Source organism: Canis aureus, chromosome 15 (genome assembly GCF_053574225.1).
Source record: "Canis aureus isolate CA01 chromosome 15, VMU_Caureus_v.1.0, whole genome shotgun sequence".
Taxonomy (NCBI): Eukaryota; Metazoa; Chordata; class Mammalia; order Carnivora; family Canidae; genus Canis; species Canis aureus.
In genome coordinates, this window is record NC_135625.1 from 23,447,662 (window position 1) to 23,467,224 (window position 19,563).

Below are 19,563 nucleotides of genomic sequence, written 5' to 3' on the forward strand. Positions count from 1 at the left end.
AATGAGGAGTCTGCTTCTCCCTCTCCCCACTCCTCACCCCCACAGTTCATGCTTTCTCTCTATTCTCTCTCTTAAATAAATAAATAAAATATTTTTTTAAATGTAGTTTCTGATTCAATAGGTCCAGAGTAGGATCTGAGAATCTGCATTTCCACCAAGTTGCTTGGTGATGCTGATATTGTTGGTCAATCATATTTTAAGAAGCAAAAAAAAAAAAAAAAAAGAATCCTTTCAGGAATTTTCTATATAAAAAAAAAAAGGCAATAAAATGGGATGGGTGAGCAAACCACATGGAAGGGTGTTTGGCATCAAGGGAATTAGAATTAGAATTCCCATTATCACAGCAAATGTGCTTGAATGTCAGTGGCATTCTCTCCAGAGTTGAGAGGGGGGGAATAATGAAGATGGAGAAGAGGGGAGCCCCGGTGGTTTAGCGGTTTAGTGCCGCCTTCAGCCGGGAGCCTGATCCTGGAGACCCTGGATCGAGTCCCATGTCAGGCTCCCTGCATGGAGCCTGCTTCTCCCTCTGCCTGTGTCTCTGCCTCTCTTTCTCTCTGTGTTTCTCACGAACAAATAAATAAAATCTTAAAAAAAAAAAAAAAAGATGGAGGAGAGAGGGGATAATTGTTTGAACAATGCTCTAGAGTAGTCAAGACAAAATGGCACCCAGTGATAAATGAAGGAGAAGCCTTGGCTGGAAGCAAAGACAGTTCACCCATATTATTAAAGAAGGATGCAAAGTTCCTGGGCATAGATGCAAATGAGTTGGATGGTAGAGTGCATAGTGGTTCTCTTCCAATTGTTTTTAATTCTCTATGCAATAACATACTTAGATGATAGGACTTGGGAAAAATTGCTAGAGGTTTGAAGAAAGAGAAAACAGTGTGAAATAATCATGAGATGAGGGCAGAAGGGATAAATTGGTGGAGCACAGAGAACTTTTAAAGCAGAGAAACTATGCCACATGATACTGTAGTGACCAATACATGTCACTATACATGTGTTCAAACCCATAGAGTGTATAACACCAAGAGTGAACCTTAATATAAGCTACGGACTTTGGATGATAATAATGTGTCAGTGTAGTATCATCATGTTGGTAATGGAGGAGAGGGTAGATGAGTGGCAGCAGGAGGCATAAAGGAAATCTCTGTACCTTTGCTCAATTTTGCTGTGGACCTAAACCTGCTCTAAAAAATAAAGCCCATTATATAAATAAATACATAAATACATAATTGTGAGAAAGCAAATTGCCTAAGAGAGTTGTTCTCAAACCTGTCAAGCCAATGACCACTTTTGTAACATTTTTAACACCCTTGCTATTATTATAAAAATAAAGTAATAATTTAACCTCGCTACACACATATTTTTTAAAAGATTTTATATATTTATTCATGAGAGACACAGAGAGAGAGAGGCAGAGACATAGGCAGAGGGAGATGCAGGTTCTCCACCAGGAGTCTGATGCAGAACTTGATCCCAGGACCCCAGGATCACACCCTGAGCCAAAGGCAGATGCGCAACCACTGAGCCACCCAGATGTCCCAACACATATATTTTTAAATCAACATAATGTCCTCACCATAATATCAAGAAATAAAAGGAAAGTAAGTCATAGTAAAATAACAAGTATTTCCACATGTAAAATGCTCAGGTGTGGGCAAACAAAAACATCGCCACGAAACACAATGCCCTCTAGGGGGCGATACTACCCTGGGTGAGAATGGTTATGTTGCTTGATGTTACTCCACGTTAGGGATTGTGATTTTGCAGGAGACCCACTTGCAAAGTTGGGTGTTTTGTTCAGCTGCTTGGTGCAAGCTCTGGAGTAAGTCGAGTAGCATCTAAACCAGGCTAATAGCTTTACTGGAAGAGTAAATGGACTGAGCAGAGAGCAAGGCAATTTAAGGTCCTGGTCCACCATTCCTTCCTGCAATTCCATAATCCAAAAGATCACGGAAAAAAATTTAAAAAAAATTTTTATAAGATGGTTCACAACTTATTTGGCATGTGCCTATGTAACTTGACTAGGCACATAGCTATTTAGAGCCTGTATTGATCCCGCTTATTTGGGAATAAACATCAGTTTCACTGCAGATTGGTGTTATACAACATGGTATAGGCATTGTACTATCTTTCTAAAATTTAAAAAAAAAGTGAATCTGGAAATACATCAGACCTTGGGGGTTTGGGATATAGGTTTATGAACTGTATACATAAAGGAATTAATAAAATAATGAGCCGTATAATCTAAGGTGGATCAGATAAGAAGCGAGGAGGAGCAGTTGAGGGACAGTGAAAAGGTAGAGAGCCAATGGATGGCAGGCAGATTGTTGCACTGGATGGACTAGAAGTGATATGAGAAGGTTAAAAGTGAAGGTCACAGAGTGAGATGCTTTTAAATGAGACTGCGATTTCGTACAGTTACAGGTAATGATGAGTTTGGACCCTGGGCTAGCCGAGGTCAGAGAGAATCATCCATGTGGATACTGAAATCACTAAGATGCATCGTGGGTACTTAGATGTGACTGCATCAAGGAGTAGTGCTGGGTAATACAGTCTGATAGCCTAAACTTCAAAAGAGCAGGTTGGTATGAGTCCGAAGAGAGAAAGGTCTAGAGGGAACAAAGAGGGAAGAGGAGAACATTCTCCCGTTGGATGGGGTGAAGGGTATGAGAAAAAAGAGCCTCAACTTGAGAACTTCAGGGTAGCCAGGTCCTGGGGTTAAGGCTAGAAGATGGTAATGGTCACAGAAGAAGGACTGAGGACTCTGGAAAGGCTCACTTAAGGAGATGTACAGAGCCTTGTGATGGGGACAGACCAGTGGCCATTTGTGACAACTGAGGTAAATGTAATAATTGGCTCAGTACTAAGGATACACAGAAACAACAGTAGAATTGTGCAAATGAACAAGCCCTATTCAAGAATGTAAAACAGCATGCCTCTGGGTCAGTAAACTTTTCTTGTAAAGGACCAGATAGTAAATATTTTAGGTTTTGTGTCACAATAACTCAACTCCACCGGAATACACAAAGCAGCTATACCCAACCAGCAAATGAATGGGCATGGTTCTGTTACAATAACATTTTGTTCATGGTTAATCAACTTTTGATTTCATATAATCTTTAATGTCAGAATGTAGTAGTCTTCTTTTGATTTTGTGTTCAATAATTTAGAAATGTGAAAACCTTTCTTAGTTCATGACAGGAAGCAGACCATATTTGGAAAAGGCATCACAGATAGAAGACCTCTGAAATAGTTTAACATAGACAAGGGGTAAATAAGAGAAGAAGAGGTTGGAACTGGACTAGGGAGGACTTTGAAAAGCATGCCAATGACTTTGCTTTTTTTTTTTTTTTTTTTGTATGCTTTAGGACCTATTCAGCATTGTCACAGAGGGACACCTGGGTGCCTCCGTGTTTGAACATCTGTCTTTGGCTCAGGGAATGATCCCAGGGTCCCGGGATCATTCTCCCTGTGGGGAAAATGCTTCTCCCTCTGCCTATGTCTCTGCCTCTCTTTCTGTGTCTCTCATGAATAAATAAGTAAAATCTTTGAAAAAAATTGTCACAGAGATGAAAAGATATTATCTCATCAGTGTTTGGGAAAGTAAGTGGTTGTCATAGAAATAATGGATTGGAAAAACAAAAGAGTGGCTGCAGAGTGTCAGTTTAGAAGTCTTGGCACTTATATAGTGGGGACATTAAATGCCCAGAGACCCCTTTGTTTGAGAAAGGATAAACTGTTCAATGTCATTAGAAATAATTAAAATGGCAATGCTGAAAGGATATTAAATATACAATTTACTTTCTTTCTGAACATATTCAGAGGAGGAAGTTATCAAAACAACAACAACAAAAAAAGCAACTCAATATCCTGGAATGGAACCCAAAGAGGATGGTCAATTGAGGACACACATACAAGGCACAGGCACAGAAAGGAAAGATTATTTAGGAACATTGAGGAGACTTAACTCACAGGACTAAGAAGGTAAGAATATGATGCTGGTTAACACATGGGGGAGAATTCAGAAATGGGGATCCAAAAGTATGGTTCCTCTAGTTACCAGAGCTAAAATTATTTTCCTTTGGGGATTGAGAATTCGTTTTGATGACAATCTCTTAAAATACTTTCCTTTCTTCAATTTTATGACTTTTTTTTGGGGGGGGGGGGTGAAAATCTAGAAGCTGGGGGAAAAAAAATCTCATCCTAGAGATGACAAGTGATTCTAACCCAGAAAGACACTTCTGAGACCCATCCACAGGCTCAACGGATTTCTGGATTGGTCCAGGAAAAAAACACTTTTAGAAACCTACTACAGCAGTAATTTCTTGGCTCATTCTGTAGAAAAAAGTAAAAATATACCCGGAAACTTCTGCCTTTACTGTCCATATTCACCCAAGCAAAAAATCCCAGTAGAAGTGAAGAAACTTGGTGAGTACCCTGGAGAAATCCTCTTATTTTATTTTGCCCTTTGCTGTTTACAGACTGTTCTTCTAAGTGGGGCAATTAAAATCTGCTCCTAAGCGGCCTCTCTTTCCTACTTCTGCCAGCACAGGGGAGGTTATACCATCTCTATGAAGAAAATAAATTGTGTAGATATGACAGATTTTGAGGAAATGTATGTCCACTGGCCACAACCTACCCCTGAAGCTGGAAGCAGGCTTGTCATTGTCTGGGCAGAGAATTTCAGATGGAAGAAAAGACAAGTGCAAAAGTTCTGTTCAGTGAGCCTGGTTGGCATGGTTGTAGACAAGGAAGGAAGGTCAGACTTGAGAGAAAAAATGAGTGCAGTTGAGGCAGGAGGTAGTGGGTACAGGCTGCATTACTGGCTGCCTTCTAAGATAGGAAGAATTTCAAGTTTTTTCTAAGGGAGATGGAAAGACATTGGAGGAAGTGGCATCTCATTTACCTTTTTAAAAAATCACTGTGGTATGCCTTATTCTTTCAATGGTGCACTCTAAATTTCATAATTTCAATCTCATGCAAATTATCATTGTTTTTCTTTATAGTCAACTTTTTTTTTTTTTTTTTTTTCTAGAGACAGAGAGAGAGAGAAAGCCTGAACTTGGGGATGGAGGCAGAGGGAGAAGGGGAGAATGTCAAGCAGACTCTGCACTGAGTACAGAGTCCCATGCCTGGCTAGAACCCTGAGATTATCACCTGAACAGAAATCAAGAATCAGACATTTAATCACTAAGCCACCCAGGTACCGTATATTCAATACTCTTTGTGTGTTGATTAAGAAATCTTTCTCAAGCCCAAATTTAAGAAAATGTTTTCCCATTTCCTTCTCAAAGTTGTACTATTTCACCTTTCACAATTGTCTCTATGATCCATCATAATAGCTATAAACTGAACTTTTGTGTGTGTGCAGTATGAATTGTAGGTGAAGATTCCCCCCTCCCCCATATAGATAGCCAGTTGTCTCACCATTGTTTTTGCAAACACTAGTCTTTTCCCATTGCCACTTTTGTTATGAGACAGCATCCTAGTCAATTCAGGCTGCTATAACAAAACACCATACACTGGGTGGCTTTCATCTTATAAGAAATGTGTTTCTCATAGTTCTGGAGCCTGGAAGTCAAGATCATGGTATTGGCATGGTTGGTTCTGGTGAGAATCTTTCTTTCTGAATTGCAGACTGCCAATCTCTCATTATATCTTTATGGTGGTGGAAAGAGAATGAACCAGTTCTCACTTCTTCTTATAAGGGCGCCAATACTATTTGTGAGGGCTATACCTTCAAAAGTTAATTACCTCCCAAATGTTACACCTCCCAGTACCATCAACTTGGGTGATAGATTTCAGCATATGAATTTGGGGGAGAACACAGGCCAGTCAGGTTATTCTAGGTGTACAGGTCTTTTTCTAGTCTCTGCTCTGATATATTGTATGTCTTTCCATCATTTTAACCAACTTTATAGAAAATAATTATGATGCAAGTTAAAAAGAGGGATGCAACTAGAAACATATTCTTAAATTGTTCATTCCCGCTGTATTTTCTTGTGAATGGGAGGTAAAGTATAACTGGGAAACTGAGGACCTGCACTGTTTGTTTATATAAAGCAGATTATCCAAACCAACTTATTTTAAAGTACATTTGAGATAGTTTTAGCTCAAAAAAATATAATTTTTAAGTTCCAAATTAAAGATGGCCTGAATCATTGATGTTCACACATTTCCCCATTTTGATCCATTTCTATTGAAAAATGTAAACAGGGCAGCCCAGGTGGCTCAGTGGTTTAGCACCAACTTCAACCCAGGGTGTGATCCTGGAGACTCCCTGCATGGAGCCTGCTTCTCCCTCTGCCTGTGTCTCTGCCTCTTTCTCTCTCTCTCTCTCTGTGTATGTCTCTCATGAATAAATAAATAAAATCTTTTTTTTTTAATGTAAACAAATTATTTAGAGCTATAACTACATTTTTTTTTTTCACTTTTTTGACTGACAAAATGCTGGTCTACTCACTAATGAGTTCCAACTCATTTGAACAAAATGAATTTAGATCTGAAAGTTAAAAAAAAAAAAAAAGACAATACATGATTGTGTAGCCCACAACTAGTTATTTTTATTTTTTTTGCCCAAATAAGGCAGAACCAGTATTACTTGTATGCTAAATTTCATCATTTATTTTTTACCACTTTAAAAATAATACAAAACAGTAACCAAAATGTTCTACAGTTTTTCTATTTAGTGTATATAGACTTTAAAAAGCCTAGAGGATCCAATTGCCTAATGATTTTCTCTTGTGCAAGTGTACATTTTACTGGTTTTCCACTTACCACATTACAGATACAAAAGATCTCTAAAGGTAATGTTAAATGACTATGTGGTATAGAATATTTTTCTAAAAGCCAAGGTAATTCTATATAGTGAGAGATGGCATTAGGTTTCCAAAAGATTTTCTGAAGAGGTATGATTCTTGACTTGAGTCTTGAAAGAGATATAAACCTAGAATCAGGGTTGGTGGTGAATTTTAAGGGAGGAGTGGTGTTAGGTTACATGACATTTTCTGGGCTGGAACTGGAATTAGATTGTGGAGCTCATATCTGTTCATTAACCATATCCTAAATGCAAACTAGCATCTAGATTGGATCTTAAAATGGATTTTTTTAAAGAGATTAGTAGAAAGACTGGTGAAGTCCAAATAAAATTTTGTTAATAGTATTATAACAATGTTGATTTTTTATGTTCATTAGTTATGTAAGACATTAACATCAGAAGGTGGCTGAAGGCATATATGAGACCTCTCTGTATCATCTTTGCAAATCTTCCATAAATCCAAACGTATCTCCAAATAAAGGTTTTTTCAAAGACCATGCAATCTGTGGTTGACTCAATTGTTTCTCCCATGGGAAAGGATAAGAGAGGATCTAAGTTAGAAGGAACACTGAAAATTTTCTTCAAGTGAACCCAATTTTAATAGGTTCTTCAGGAGGAAGGGAGGTTGTGTGAATAGTCCTTTCTTAAGAATAAAAAAAAAAAAAGAATCTTAGGAAACTGCCAAATAATAACATTCAGAAATCATTGTCAAAGCTCAAAGAGAATATGTGGTCTGAAAAATAGCCTTAAGGTCCTCCACTTAGGCCCACGGCTGAATTCTCCCAGAGGAAATGAAACATGACAATATTTGTGTGGTTACAGCTTTTGTCTAAAGAGCATAAAGACTGTTGAAATATGTGGCAATATAGTGACAAGTCTCATTCTTGTCAGTGTGAAGTACCAAACAGCTTCCACTTTGATTAAAAAAAAAAAAAATAGTAGAGTCCACCTTCACCCATTTCTCCCACTCCCCACTGCCACTTATGGGTGAAGTGGATCAAAACTTACAATTTCCAGTTATAAAATAAATAAGTCCTGGGGATGTAACATCCACCCTGGTGACTCTAACACTAATAATACAGTACTGTATATTTGAAAGTTGCGAAGAAAATAAATCTTAAAAGGTCTCATCATAAGAAAAACAATGTAACTTGGTGATGGACGTTAAATGGTTTTATTGAGGTGGTCATTTCACTATATGTAGAATCATGTTGTACACTTGAAACTAATAGAATGTTATATGTCAATTATATTTCAGGTTTTTAGTATGCCCTCTTGCAAGTCATAATCTACTAAGGTCTCAAAATCCAAGGAGAAACTTATATATTATTAACTGGATTTTTTTTTTTTTTTGGAGGGGGAGAGAAACTCCAAAAATACATTTTAGAAGCTCTTTAAACAACTGACTGAATTTGAAAAAAAATTAACTTTATGTCTAAAGTTCATGTCAAGACAGAAAGACTTGGGGTCTAAACTTTGGCCCATAAACTAATACCTGAAAAATTTTGAAGAAGGCATGTGTCATCATCAACTTCCTATTTCCTTATTCATAAAATGGGTAATAACAATTCACAAGGTTGCCATCAAGATCAAATAAGTATATAATAGGCATTATAAATGACAGAAGATAATAGTGCAAGAGACTTTATATGAAAAATATAATCATGGCATCTCTAAAATGCCATAACATAATGTAAAATGCTATATCTCAAAGAATTAAGCACACTTGGGCTCTATTTTTTTTTTTGCAATTTTATTGAGAAATAATTAGCATACATCACTGAATGAGTTTAAGATGTACAGCATGATGAGCTGATTTATATCATTGTGAAATGATTACCACAACGGGATTAGCTAACATCCATCTTCTCATATAGATACAATAAAAAGAAAAGAAAGGGAAAAAGGGAAGACAAATTTCTCCTTGTGATGAGAACTCTCAGGATTTACTCTCTTAACTTCCCCATATATCAGTGTTAACTATAGTCATCATGTCATATGTTATATCCCTAGTTCTTACTTATCACTGGAAGTTTGTGCCTTTCTCCAATTCTTCCTCCTCCCACCCTCTGCCTTTGGTAACTACAAATATGATCCCTTTTTCTTTTCCTCTTCTTACATAATTTAAAACAAAATATTTGGGGATCCCTGGGTGGCTCAGCGGTTTAGCGCCTGCCTTTGGCCCAGGGCGCGCGCGATCCTGGAGTCCCGGGATCGAGTCCCACGTCAGGCTCCCGGCATGGAGCCTGCTTCTCCCTCCTCCTGTGTCTCTGCCTCTCTCTCTCTGTCTATCATAAATAAATAAATAAATAAATAAATAAATAAATAGGGATCCCTGGGTGGCGCAGCGGTTTGGCGCCTGCCTTTGGCCCAGGGCGCGATCCTGGAGACCCGGGATCGAATCCCACATCGGGCTCCCGGTGCATGGAGCCTGCTTCTCCCTCTGCCTGTGTCTCTGCCTCTCTCTCTCTCTGTAACTATCATAAATAAATAAAAAAAAAATTAAAAAAAAATAAATAAATAAATAAATAAATAAATAAATAAATAATCTATCTTAAAAAAATTAAAATAAAACAAAATATTTCATGTATGAGTGCTCCTACAGTATTTACCTTTCTCCAAATTCACTTAGCATCACGCTTTCAAGTTCCATTCTTGTTGCCACAAAAGATAGGGGTTCCTTTTTTTTTTTTTTTGTGGTTGAGTAATATTCATTATATACACACACCACAATTTCGTTATCCATTCATCCATCTATGGACACTTAGTTTATTTCCCCATCTCAGCTACTGTGAATAATACTGCTATGAACATGGGGGTATGGACATCTTTTCAAGATAATAGTTTCATTTCCTTTGGAAATATTTCTAGAAGTGGAATTGTGGGATCTTAGGGTAGCTTATTTTTAATTTTTTGAGGAACCTCCATACTGTTTTCCGCAGTGGTTGCATCAATTTGCAATTCCACCCGTAGTGCATAAGGGTATCTCTAGCCCAACATTTGTTATCTCTTATCTTTTTGAGGAAGGCCATTCTAACAGGTATTGTACACATGAGTTCTAATCTGAGTTTTGCTACTTCCTTAGTTTACTTCCTTGCTTTCTTGGTGCTTCCGAGTTACCATTTTTAAATGCAAATACAATGATAATAATAATAGTAATGATAATCATTTTATAATTTGATTTCTAGATAAAATGAGAAAATGCACATAAAGCATTCAATTAGTATTATCTAGATCACACATAGACTGAAGCTCCAACAACAAAACAACAGTTTATAAGTTTAAGGCTAATATGCACTTATGTATAAAGCATGCTTTCTTGTAACGGTCCATTACCATTGCCCTTGGGATAAAGATCTAACTGCTTACTATGGCCTACAAGGCCCAGGAGTCTAGCACTGCACATCCTCTTTTGCTCTTCCTCCTTAAATACCTATTCCCTCTACTGTTAATAGTGGTGGTGGAGGGCCGGGACGGGCGGGGGGGAGGGGGGTTGCGGATTCCTGTCCTCTGATCTACCTTCAAATCGTAGATATTCTAGGAAAACTTTCCCTGAATTTCCAGATTTCATCACAGCCTCTGGGCTCACATAACACCAAATACTTACCCTTCATTATCCTAACAATAGCTGCATTTGACATTAATAAAGCATGATTATTTAGTTGTCTGTCTTTACTTGAACTTCTGATATTTGTTCACCGTGGATTTTTGCACTAATTTTTATTTTATATTTTTTAAAGACTTTTTTACCTATTTTTAGAGACAGAGAGCTTGAGCAGGAGGATGGGAGGCAAAGGGAGGAGAGAAATTGAAGCAGACTCCTGGCTGAGTGCACAGCCCCACATGGGGCCTGAGATATGACCTGAGTTGAAATCAAGAGTTGGACGCTTGGGATCCCTGGGTGGCGCAGTGGTTTGGCGCCTGCCTTTGGCCCAGGGCGCGATCCTGGAGACCCGGGATCGAATCCCACATCGGGCTTCCGGTGCATGGAGCCTGCTTCTCCCTCTGCCTCTCTCTCTTTCTCTCTCTGTGACTATCATAAATAAATAAAAATTAAAAAAAAAAAAAAAGAGTTGGACACTTAACTGACTGAGCCACAAGGCATCCCTCATTAGTTTTTATTTTTAAAAATATATTCATTAACATTTTTTTATTAAACTATCATTAATTTTAATTACTGAATTTTTGGCACTATTTAAATTTTGCTGCAGGGAAACTTGCCAATTATTTGCCTCACTCTAGTTCCTGCCATGCAATTTCACCTTGCAAACTCCTGAAAGCCAGGGATACATATCCCCAGGGCCTGGAACAGTGGTCTGTCTGGGGGAAACACTTAAATATGTGTTGGGTTGGGTGAATGAAAATATATTAATAGTTTTCATATTCTAATATTTTTAAGGAAAATATTGGTTTGTAACATAGAAATAATTTTTTGAAATACAACTTTTAAAAACTAGCAAGGATGTTATATGTAGAAGAATTGCTATGACTAAAGTTCAAGAAATCCAAGAAATTAACTTGTTTCCATGCAACATTCTCTTTGTACCCATTTCAAAAAGCAGCCTACTTTTGTTTCATGGTTTAACTGGCTCCCTAACTCATTTTGGAGAACTGCCTTTGAGCTCAGTTCATATGACAACACATGAGTTCCTTTTGCTTTATTTCTTCAGGAAAGCTAAAACAAAATGGGAGCAAAAATAATTTATGTAGAAGGTGGAGTGTGAAATGTAAATTTAGATTTTCTAAATATGTCACCTCCAGTTTCCAGACAGAATCACACTAACACAAACCAAGTGAACAGACTGAATCAGTTGTAAGGATGGGATTATAAAGTAATCTAGTTGATTGTATGTACTGTCTCAAGAGTTAAGAGACTGATAACAAAAGGGTGTGGTCTGGTGAATTCCCTGAAAGGATTTCAGCTTCAGCTAGTATATCTCTCTCTCTAAATATATATGTATCACCAATATCATCTTTTGTATATAAATTATATATTAAATAAAGATATAAATAATATAGTCATTTATATATAATTTATACTTATATATTTATATAAAACATCTGTTCTATATATATTATATATAATATATACTATCTGTTAATATATACTATCTATACATATAGATTATATGTAAATGATTATATGTCAGTTATATTTTTATGTATATAAATAATGATGATTATGTAGAGAGAAAGAAAGACACTTTCAGTGAAGAGGGGAACTTTCAAAGACCAATGACATTGTAATTTAAAGGCTTGGAAAAAATGGCCTATTAGGATTCTTGAAGTGGTATTTCTATTGAAATCTAAAATATTAACCTTTTTTATCACAAAAAAAAAGAGAAAGAAAAAGAAAAAGAAAAAGAAAAAGAAAAGAAAAGAAAAGAAAAGAAAAGAAAAAGAAGGAAGGAAGGAAGGAAGGAAGGAAGGAAGGAAGGAAGGAAGGAAGGAAGGAAGGAAGAAAAAAAGAAAAAGAAAGAAAGAAAGAAAGAAAGAAAGAAAGAAAGAAAGAAAGAGAAAGAAAGAAAGAAAGAAAGAAAGAAAGAAAGAAAGAAAGAAAGAAAGAAAGAAAGAAAGAAAGAAAGATTGCTGAAAACCATGTTGGAAAAGTTGCCTATGCAGTTAATTCAGACCATAGCAAGACACCATAGAGAACAGGAGAAAAGTGGTTTCTGGCAATTTCTGCCTCAAAAACTGACCTACAAATAATGTCTTTCAAAGTAAGGAGCAAGGAAGCTTTATGTAATTTCAATTTCATATGGGTGAGGATCTGGTATGCCTACTGGGGGATATGAGGGAAACTGTAGAAAAACAGTTTACCTATTTCCTCCACTGGAAATGATCTTCTACTTCCCAATCTCACAATTGATATTTATTCTAAACAGATGTGTAAAAAAAAAAACGAGTAGAGCCAACTGCTCCCAGATATATATGTGAATTGCAGACAAGCTTCAAGTAAAATTTAAGAGGTTTTTAAACATTGATTTGGGGGTTTGTTTTAATGGTCTACGCGCTTACACGAACTATTAAACTTGACCAGACCATAACCAATGGCGAACGTCGATTGACCGTGGCTTTCAAAGTGAGTTGTGTTACCTGCAAGGATAAGAACAGTCAACATGAAGGACTGAAAAAGAAAGCGAAGCAATTTGCGACAGGAGGCGGAGTAGGGGTGGGGAGCGGAGGTTGCGGGGAGGTAAGAGAGCGCGCAGGGCCAGGTGTGCTGTGCTTCCAGGTAAACCTGTGCTTCCAGGTAAACCTCTACTTCCAGGGGCGAAACAACTGCCTCCACCGCTGGATCTTTCACTTCATTGACAAATAGCTGTTTAAATACGACTATACGTGCGTGCCTTGGTTCAACAGACATTTACTGGGTGCCTACCCCCTGCTGAGGCTAGGTGATGGGGATTCACAGGTGTGTCCAGGTGGTGGGGCCCGCGCCTGGGGCGCAGCGGGAGGGTCGCCGGTGACCGCCAGGGGCCGAGAGGAGCGGAGCCAACCCCCACCGCCACCCCCACCTGACATCCCTACCTTCAAAGGTGTGGTAGGGCTCTTCCTCGGGAATTCTAAGCTCGTCAGGGCCGCGCTGAAATGCAGACGTGGCCTCATTTGAATGTGTCCATCAAGGAGGGGATGGGTCTAAAGACTGGCTGAGCTTGAAGCGGGGGAAGCAGTTCCTTCTCCGTCTTACTTGTTAAAGCAGATGGGACTGGAGGTGTCAGAGTGCATCTTGGTAGCATGGGTAAGTCTTGTTTCATGGAACTTTGTTTTTTGTTTTTTTTTTTTTCTTCCCAGATCACGGAGGAAAGGATGCGTATTGAGTTCATTTCTTAGGATGTACTTTTAACACGGGTCCCGTTCAAAAGGTTTTGAAAATCCTGGGCGAGAAACGTGTTATCATCTAGAACCTGGTGGGGAATGGACCTTGGCCTCCAGGAGACTTGCAGTGTTTAGACTGCGGTGACTCTAGCTGCCACGGGCCTCAAACTTTTAAGACAGATAAAGGAGGAAAGTAAAAATGCCTTTTCTTGAAAGTAGATGCCAGGTTGAAATTTCCTTAAAGTTGTATTCTTAAATTTTTGTTTTTAAAAAATTCATATAAATAGTATATGTCACTGAAATCTCCTTAAAGTTGCATTCTTAAAATTTTGTTTAAAAATTCATATAAATACTATATTTCACTGCAACAAATGGCTAAATCTATTTTGTATTAAAATGTTCACATTATTAAATCAAGAGAGTATACCTGTCTTCCCTTTCTTCCCCCTTCTCCCCCCCCACCCCCCAATTATCTCTGCAAGTGACACTACCATCCACCCAATTACTGCAGCAAAAAACCCTTGGACCACTTAGTGTTGATTTCTTTGTTTGCCTTACTCCCTTTATCCAATCCTCCAGCAAGTTTAGAAGGTTCTATCTTTGTTTTCCCTGGCTCCCGCCATTTCATCCAAACACCTCCTCCAAACCAACTGCACTCTTCCTGGATTGCTAAATAGCCCAAGGGATTTTTCTGCTTTCAACCTTGCCTCCCTCTGTCTATTCCTACACCAGCCTGAGTAATCATTTTAACCTCAGCCAGAGCAGATTATTTCCTGGTTTGAAAGAAACCCTGTAATGGCTCCCACTGGTTTATGAAAGAAATGCAAATGGCTCCACTGGCTCACAGGACTCTGCAAGGTCCTCAACCTTATCTCAGACCACCTGGGTCTCTGCCAGCCCCATTTTGTAAAGAGTATGGCTTCCTTTGTCCTCTAGTTTGTTAATCCCTTTGTACTCCCTGCTGTGGCCTGGAAAGAATACTCTTCCAACTCTTTCCACTGGCTGATACTTTGCTTTTACAGGTCTCCACCTAATGCCCCCACCTTGGAAGCCATTCCAGACATTCTTTCTCAAGATGGCTTCCCCATTTCCTTTCCCTTTCATACCCTAATTGCTTTTATTTCATATCATTTTTCTCAAACTTAAACTACCTTGTTTATTTACCATTTCACAAGTTATTTACATTTATATCCACACAGATAAAAGCTCCATGAAAACCAGAAACGTGGTATCTTTTTAATGCTCTAGCATCAGCAACTAGAACGTTTGCCACTAAACATTTGTCAAATGACTGAATAAGTAAATGATGTACCCTCAGAAGTACTTCTATCCCAGCTTGAGAAATATAAAATCATATTACTCTAATACCATAATAATGTATTTGTTTAACATCCAGATTCTCTTAACACCGTGTTTACCCAGTGTGTTTTCTAAGTAATTATATTCACCAACAGAGATTGTACCTGTCATACAAACAGGATTTTTCCCATTATAAATTGATAAATTACTATTTCAATTTTATATGTCATTCTCACAAACTAGAATATTGTGTGAGAAATGGTATAATGGTTAGAGATCTGACAAATAAGAAACTAGCTTAGAAAAGTAAGGTCTACCTTTGGGCTTTGATAAGTTCATAAAGAAAATGCCTCTTTCAATCCTAATTTCTTAAGAGTTGTCTTTCTAGGTAACATCTTGGCGTCACTGATAACCAACTTTTTGAAACTTCTACATTGTTTTCAAAGTCCCACATAATTTTGTAGTAAATTAATTTTGGGGGTTTGCTAAATCAATATCACCAGTATGATTATTAATGCATATTCATCAATTCCTTTCATTAGACAAATGTACTAAATTCTGGGACATGTGAATAAAACAGAAGAGGACCTTGCCCTAGCAGAGCTTACCGTCTCTTAGGTAAGTCAGATCATAAATTAATCAATACTGACTCTGATCATTGCAAATAGGAGGCTATGAAAATACTGAGCTTGGGGACCTCACTAAACCTAAGAATCAAGGGAAGATTGCCTGCAGAAGTGATGTTTAAGCAGCGATCAGAAATAAGGATGAGAAATAAGCCTGTATATGTGTGTCAATACACACACGTGTACATGTTAATGAAGGAAGAGTGGGGTATTTTATTAAAAAGGATAAGAAAGAATATAACACTTGTACAATTTACCACTATATATATACAGCTTGAAAAAAATATATATATATGTTTTGTTTTGTTTTAGAGAAAGTGAGTAGGGGGGAGGGCAGAAGGAAAGGGAGAGAACTGTAAGCAAGCAGACTCCACACTGAGCATGGAGCTCAACACAGGGCTTGATGTGGTGTCCCCAAGATGGTGGCCTGAACCAAAAATCAAGAGTCAGAGGCTAAACTGACTAAACTGCCCAGATGCCCTATACAGCTTGAAAATATTTTTAAATAGCCACATTGTAAAAATATCTCAAAAGAATCTATTTACTTTTGGGGAAAAAAGAACACATGGAGTACAACAACCCATGCTTTTCAATTGCTAAGAAAGGGTGTTTTAAGTTTCTTTTTAAATATTTGTATATATATTATATAGAAATATTATATTTATTTATTATATGCAAATGTTTAAGAAGAAATTCAAAACTCTTCCCTTAGCAATTTATATACATATAATATTTATGTATATATTTAAATATATAATCTATTTTATTGATAATTTATATATTTTAAACATGATTTACATAAAACATTAATCATTTGTTATATATTTATATATATGTTTAAAAAGACCTTTCAAACTCTCCCCATAGCAATTGAAAAACATGTTTTGTTTTGAGGCTATGTATATTTTTGCCAAAAGTAAATAGCATGGTTCTTTTGAGGTGGTATTTTTAATGCTGCTATTTAAAAATATTTTCAAGCTGCTAATTTTGTCTTTAAAAAGTGTTTAATTTTGTCCCTACAGCAGGACATCAGGACTATAAAATTAAGAGATTCTATAAGGCACACGATTGTAACATGAAGCAAAAGGCTCCTAGAATATAACATATTCATGCTATAACTTTTATAATGTTTCTGCTAGATTTTTAAGGAAAAGAAAACTATTCAAGGCCAAACTCCCCTGTGCTTTATTTTGATTTGCACTCATAAGTGGGAATGCATGGATTTCATGTGTCTTTTCCTCTAAATCTCCATCTTCTGAAGAAGTAGAAACTACCCATGGGGCAAATCCAGCCTCTGCTTGTTTTTTATTGGAACACAGCCATGCCCCTCCTTTATGTATCATCCATGGCTGCTTCCGTGCAACAAAAACAGAGTTGAACAGTTATGACATAGACTATGGGGCCCACAAAGCTTAAATCTGACTCTTTATTAAATTAAAATTTTTAAGATGCTGCCCTTGGTCTAAAACAGTATCTGGCAAGCTCAGGACCTAACATATACTTAAAGAATGAATACAAAGATAAAATAACAGGAGTTCATGTAAGCATTCAGCATTAGCTTTGTGCCATGTCCTATGCTCAGTCCTTTACCTGTGTTATTTCATGTTAATTTCACAACAGCCTTTAACACAATAGGCTTTTCTCTCACCCTCACTTCAGCTTTTTAGTCAGCTGCCATTACTTCAGTCAAGGCCTGCCTGAGCTCCTTATTTGAACTGTGAACTCTTACTTTTTACCAGCCCCTTTGCTTATTAAGTAGCACTTTACCTTTTTTTTTTTTTTTTTTTTTTTTTTTTAATTTTTAAGACTACCTTTAATTCAGGTTTAATAGATGAGGGAAGTTTCTTACATGAGCAGTTAATCAAATAAGTTAGGGCTGAGCAAAGGAAACTAAAGAGAAAGTTTGATTACGATTTCAAAATGAGGAAAATTAGAATTAATGCTTTTGTTTGCTGCTTTCTGCTTTAAGTATAATTGGGTCCATTCTCCATCCTTAGGAAACTGTAGGAAAGGATTTGCTACATCTTACATAGGGCTTCTTCCCCCCCACTCCCCCTTCAATTTTGTTAGTTAACATAGCATCATATTGGTTTCTGGATTAGCATCCACACAACACCCACTGTAGCACTTTACTTTTTAACATGTGATGTGTAATAATTATTTTGTATGATCATGAGAGTGTATTACTCCATGAAGGATAGAATTTATGTCTATTTCCTGATGTGTCTCAACCCATGAGCAGCCTAGAGTAGGGATAGCACACAGTGAGTACCCAATAACATTAGGTAGTTGACCGGAGAGGTCAGTTAATTTGTGGGGATACCCATGTAAGAGTTATAGCTATGACCTACATCTTACATGTAAGATGACCTACATGTCACAGTTCATTTCTCTTACTTTCTTGGGTTTATCAGAGAAGAAGCAAACAACAGCCATTTTGCTATTGAAAAGTGAGTTTGAATCATTTTTCTGACAATGGTTCTAAAGTTGGAATATATTTTATCTAAAGGTTACTATCTCAAAGCGGGTGTTTCCTGAAGACAACTTACTCAGATCATTGTCACTTAGAAGTGGTTGACATATCCTGGTGCAAATATACAAGGAAGAAGCAAGCAGAAAAATATGGATCAGCAACTGAAGAAAAGGGTGAAGACTTGTGGCCAGAAAGGCCCGGGTAGAAGAGCCTTCAGTAGAGATAAGCCAAGGCCATCCAAGCCACAGCCAGTCCAACAGGAACTTTGCAACACAACATGGGCCTTCGAAGATGAAAGTATGTTCTTTGAAACTAGCCATCTGGTTGTTGGAGAAGATTCCTTCTCTGACTGTTACATAGAATGCATAATAAGGGGTGAGTTTTCTGAACCCATCCTGGAAGAAGAGTCACTTAAGTCCCTTGACTACCTGGAAGAAGGATCAGAACAAGAGCTTTCTCAACAGGTTCTCACAGCAAGCTCACTTCTGGAAAAATCTCTGAAATGCATGCAAAAAGGAGCAAAGCAAGAACTTCCTCAACAAATTGTTAGAGAGAATTCAGAGCTTGAGAATTCTGAGACCATAAAAAGCAAGAAGCTTCCTTGTGGAGGAATACCTAGCATGGACTTATCCGATCCTAAACAGTGTGCAGAATTTGCTGGAAAGAAACCAACAAAAGATAAGGAATCTGAGGCTCCAGAAAAAATTGTTTGTCCCCACAGTGGATGCACAAAAAAGTTAAAGAGTAGAGCTTCCCTGAGAAAGCATCTCCTCGTCCATGGTCCTCGAGATCACGTATGTGCAGAATGTGGGAGAGCATTCAATGAGCGTGCGAAACTAAAAAGACATTTTCTGGTTCATACTGGAGAGAGGCCATTCCGGTGCACCTTTGAAGGATGTGGGAAACGCTTTTCCCTGGACTACAATTTGCGTACACACGTATGCATCCACACTGGGGAGAAACGTTTTGTGTGTCCCTTTGAAAGCTGTGGCAAGAGGTTTATTCAGTCAAATAACCTGAAAGCTCACATCTTAACTCATGCAAAGACCAACAAAAATCAATGAAAGAGAAGATGGAAAATAATCCTTTAACAGGATAAGCATTAACAAAAGAGTGACGTGGGGACAAACATACCTTATTGTCTCCAGGAGAGAACTTTTAAAGCAATGGCAACCTTACATGGCATATTTTCGTTTTAATGTTACTACAATGCTCCTGTAGTTTATGACACTATTTGAGAACACTGTATAGAATTACAGTGTGTTTCCAACAGGAAGGTCAATAATGAATTTACTTCAAAAGCATAATCCTTAATACATTATGAATTGGATTACTGGATATGGAACTTATTTTCACATGTTATAAATATGAAATTTTTTAAAGCGTATTTCCAATTATTAAGCTTTTGCCTTTTAGGAACAAACTTCGAGCTACGTGTGATAATCCTAAAGAATGAAAATTTGGGAGCAGACTGTCAGTAAGTGAATGAGTAGTTAAACATGTTTAAAAGTTCAATATATCTT

The 19,563-nt window shown here is 37.5% G+C and overlaps 1 protein-coding gene across 1 annotated transcript; it reads left to right on the forward strand.

Annotated features, from left to right (window-relative positions):
* Positions 1-18,189: 18,189 nt before the first annotated feature.
* On the forward strand, positions 18,190-19,104 carry ZFP42 (ZFP42 zinc finger protein). The gene has a single exon (XM_077848412.1). It carries the CDS (start codon positions 18,190-18,192, stop codon positions 19,102-19,104), a length of 915 nt encoding a protein of 304 aa, XP_077704538.1.
* Positions 19,105-19,563: the final 459 nt, after the last annotated feature.

Excerpts from the sequence above, each read along its gene's own strand:
- ZFP42 (XM_077848412.1), top strand. The coding sequence starts at position 18,190 with ATGGATCAGCAACTGAAGAAAAGGGTGAAGACTTGTGGCCAGAAAGGC.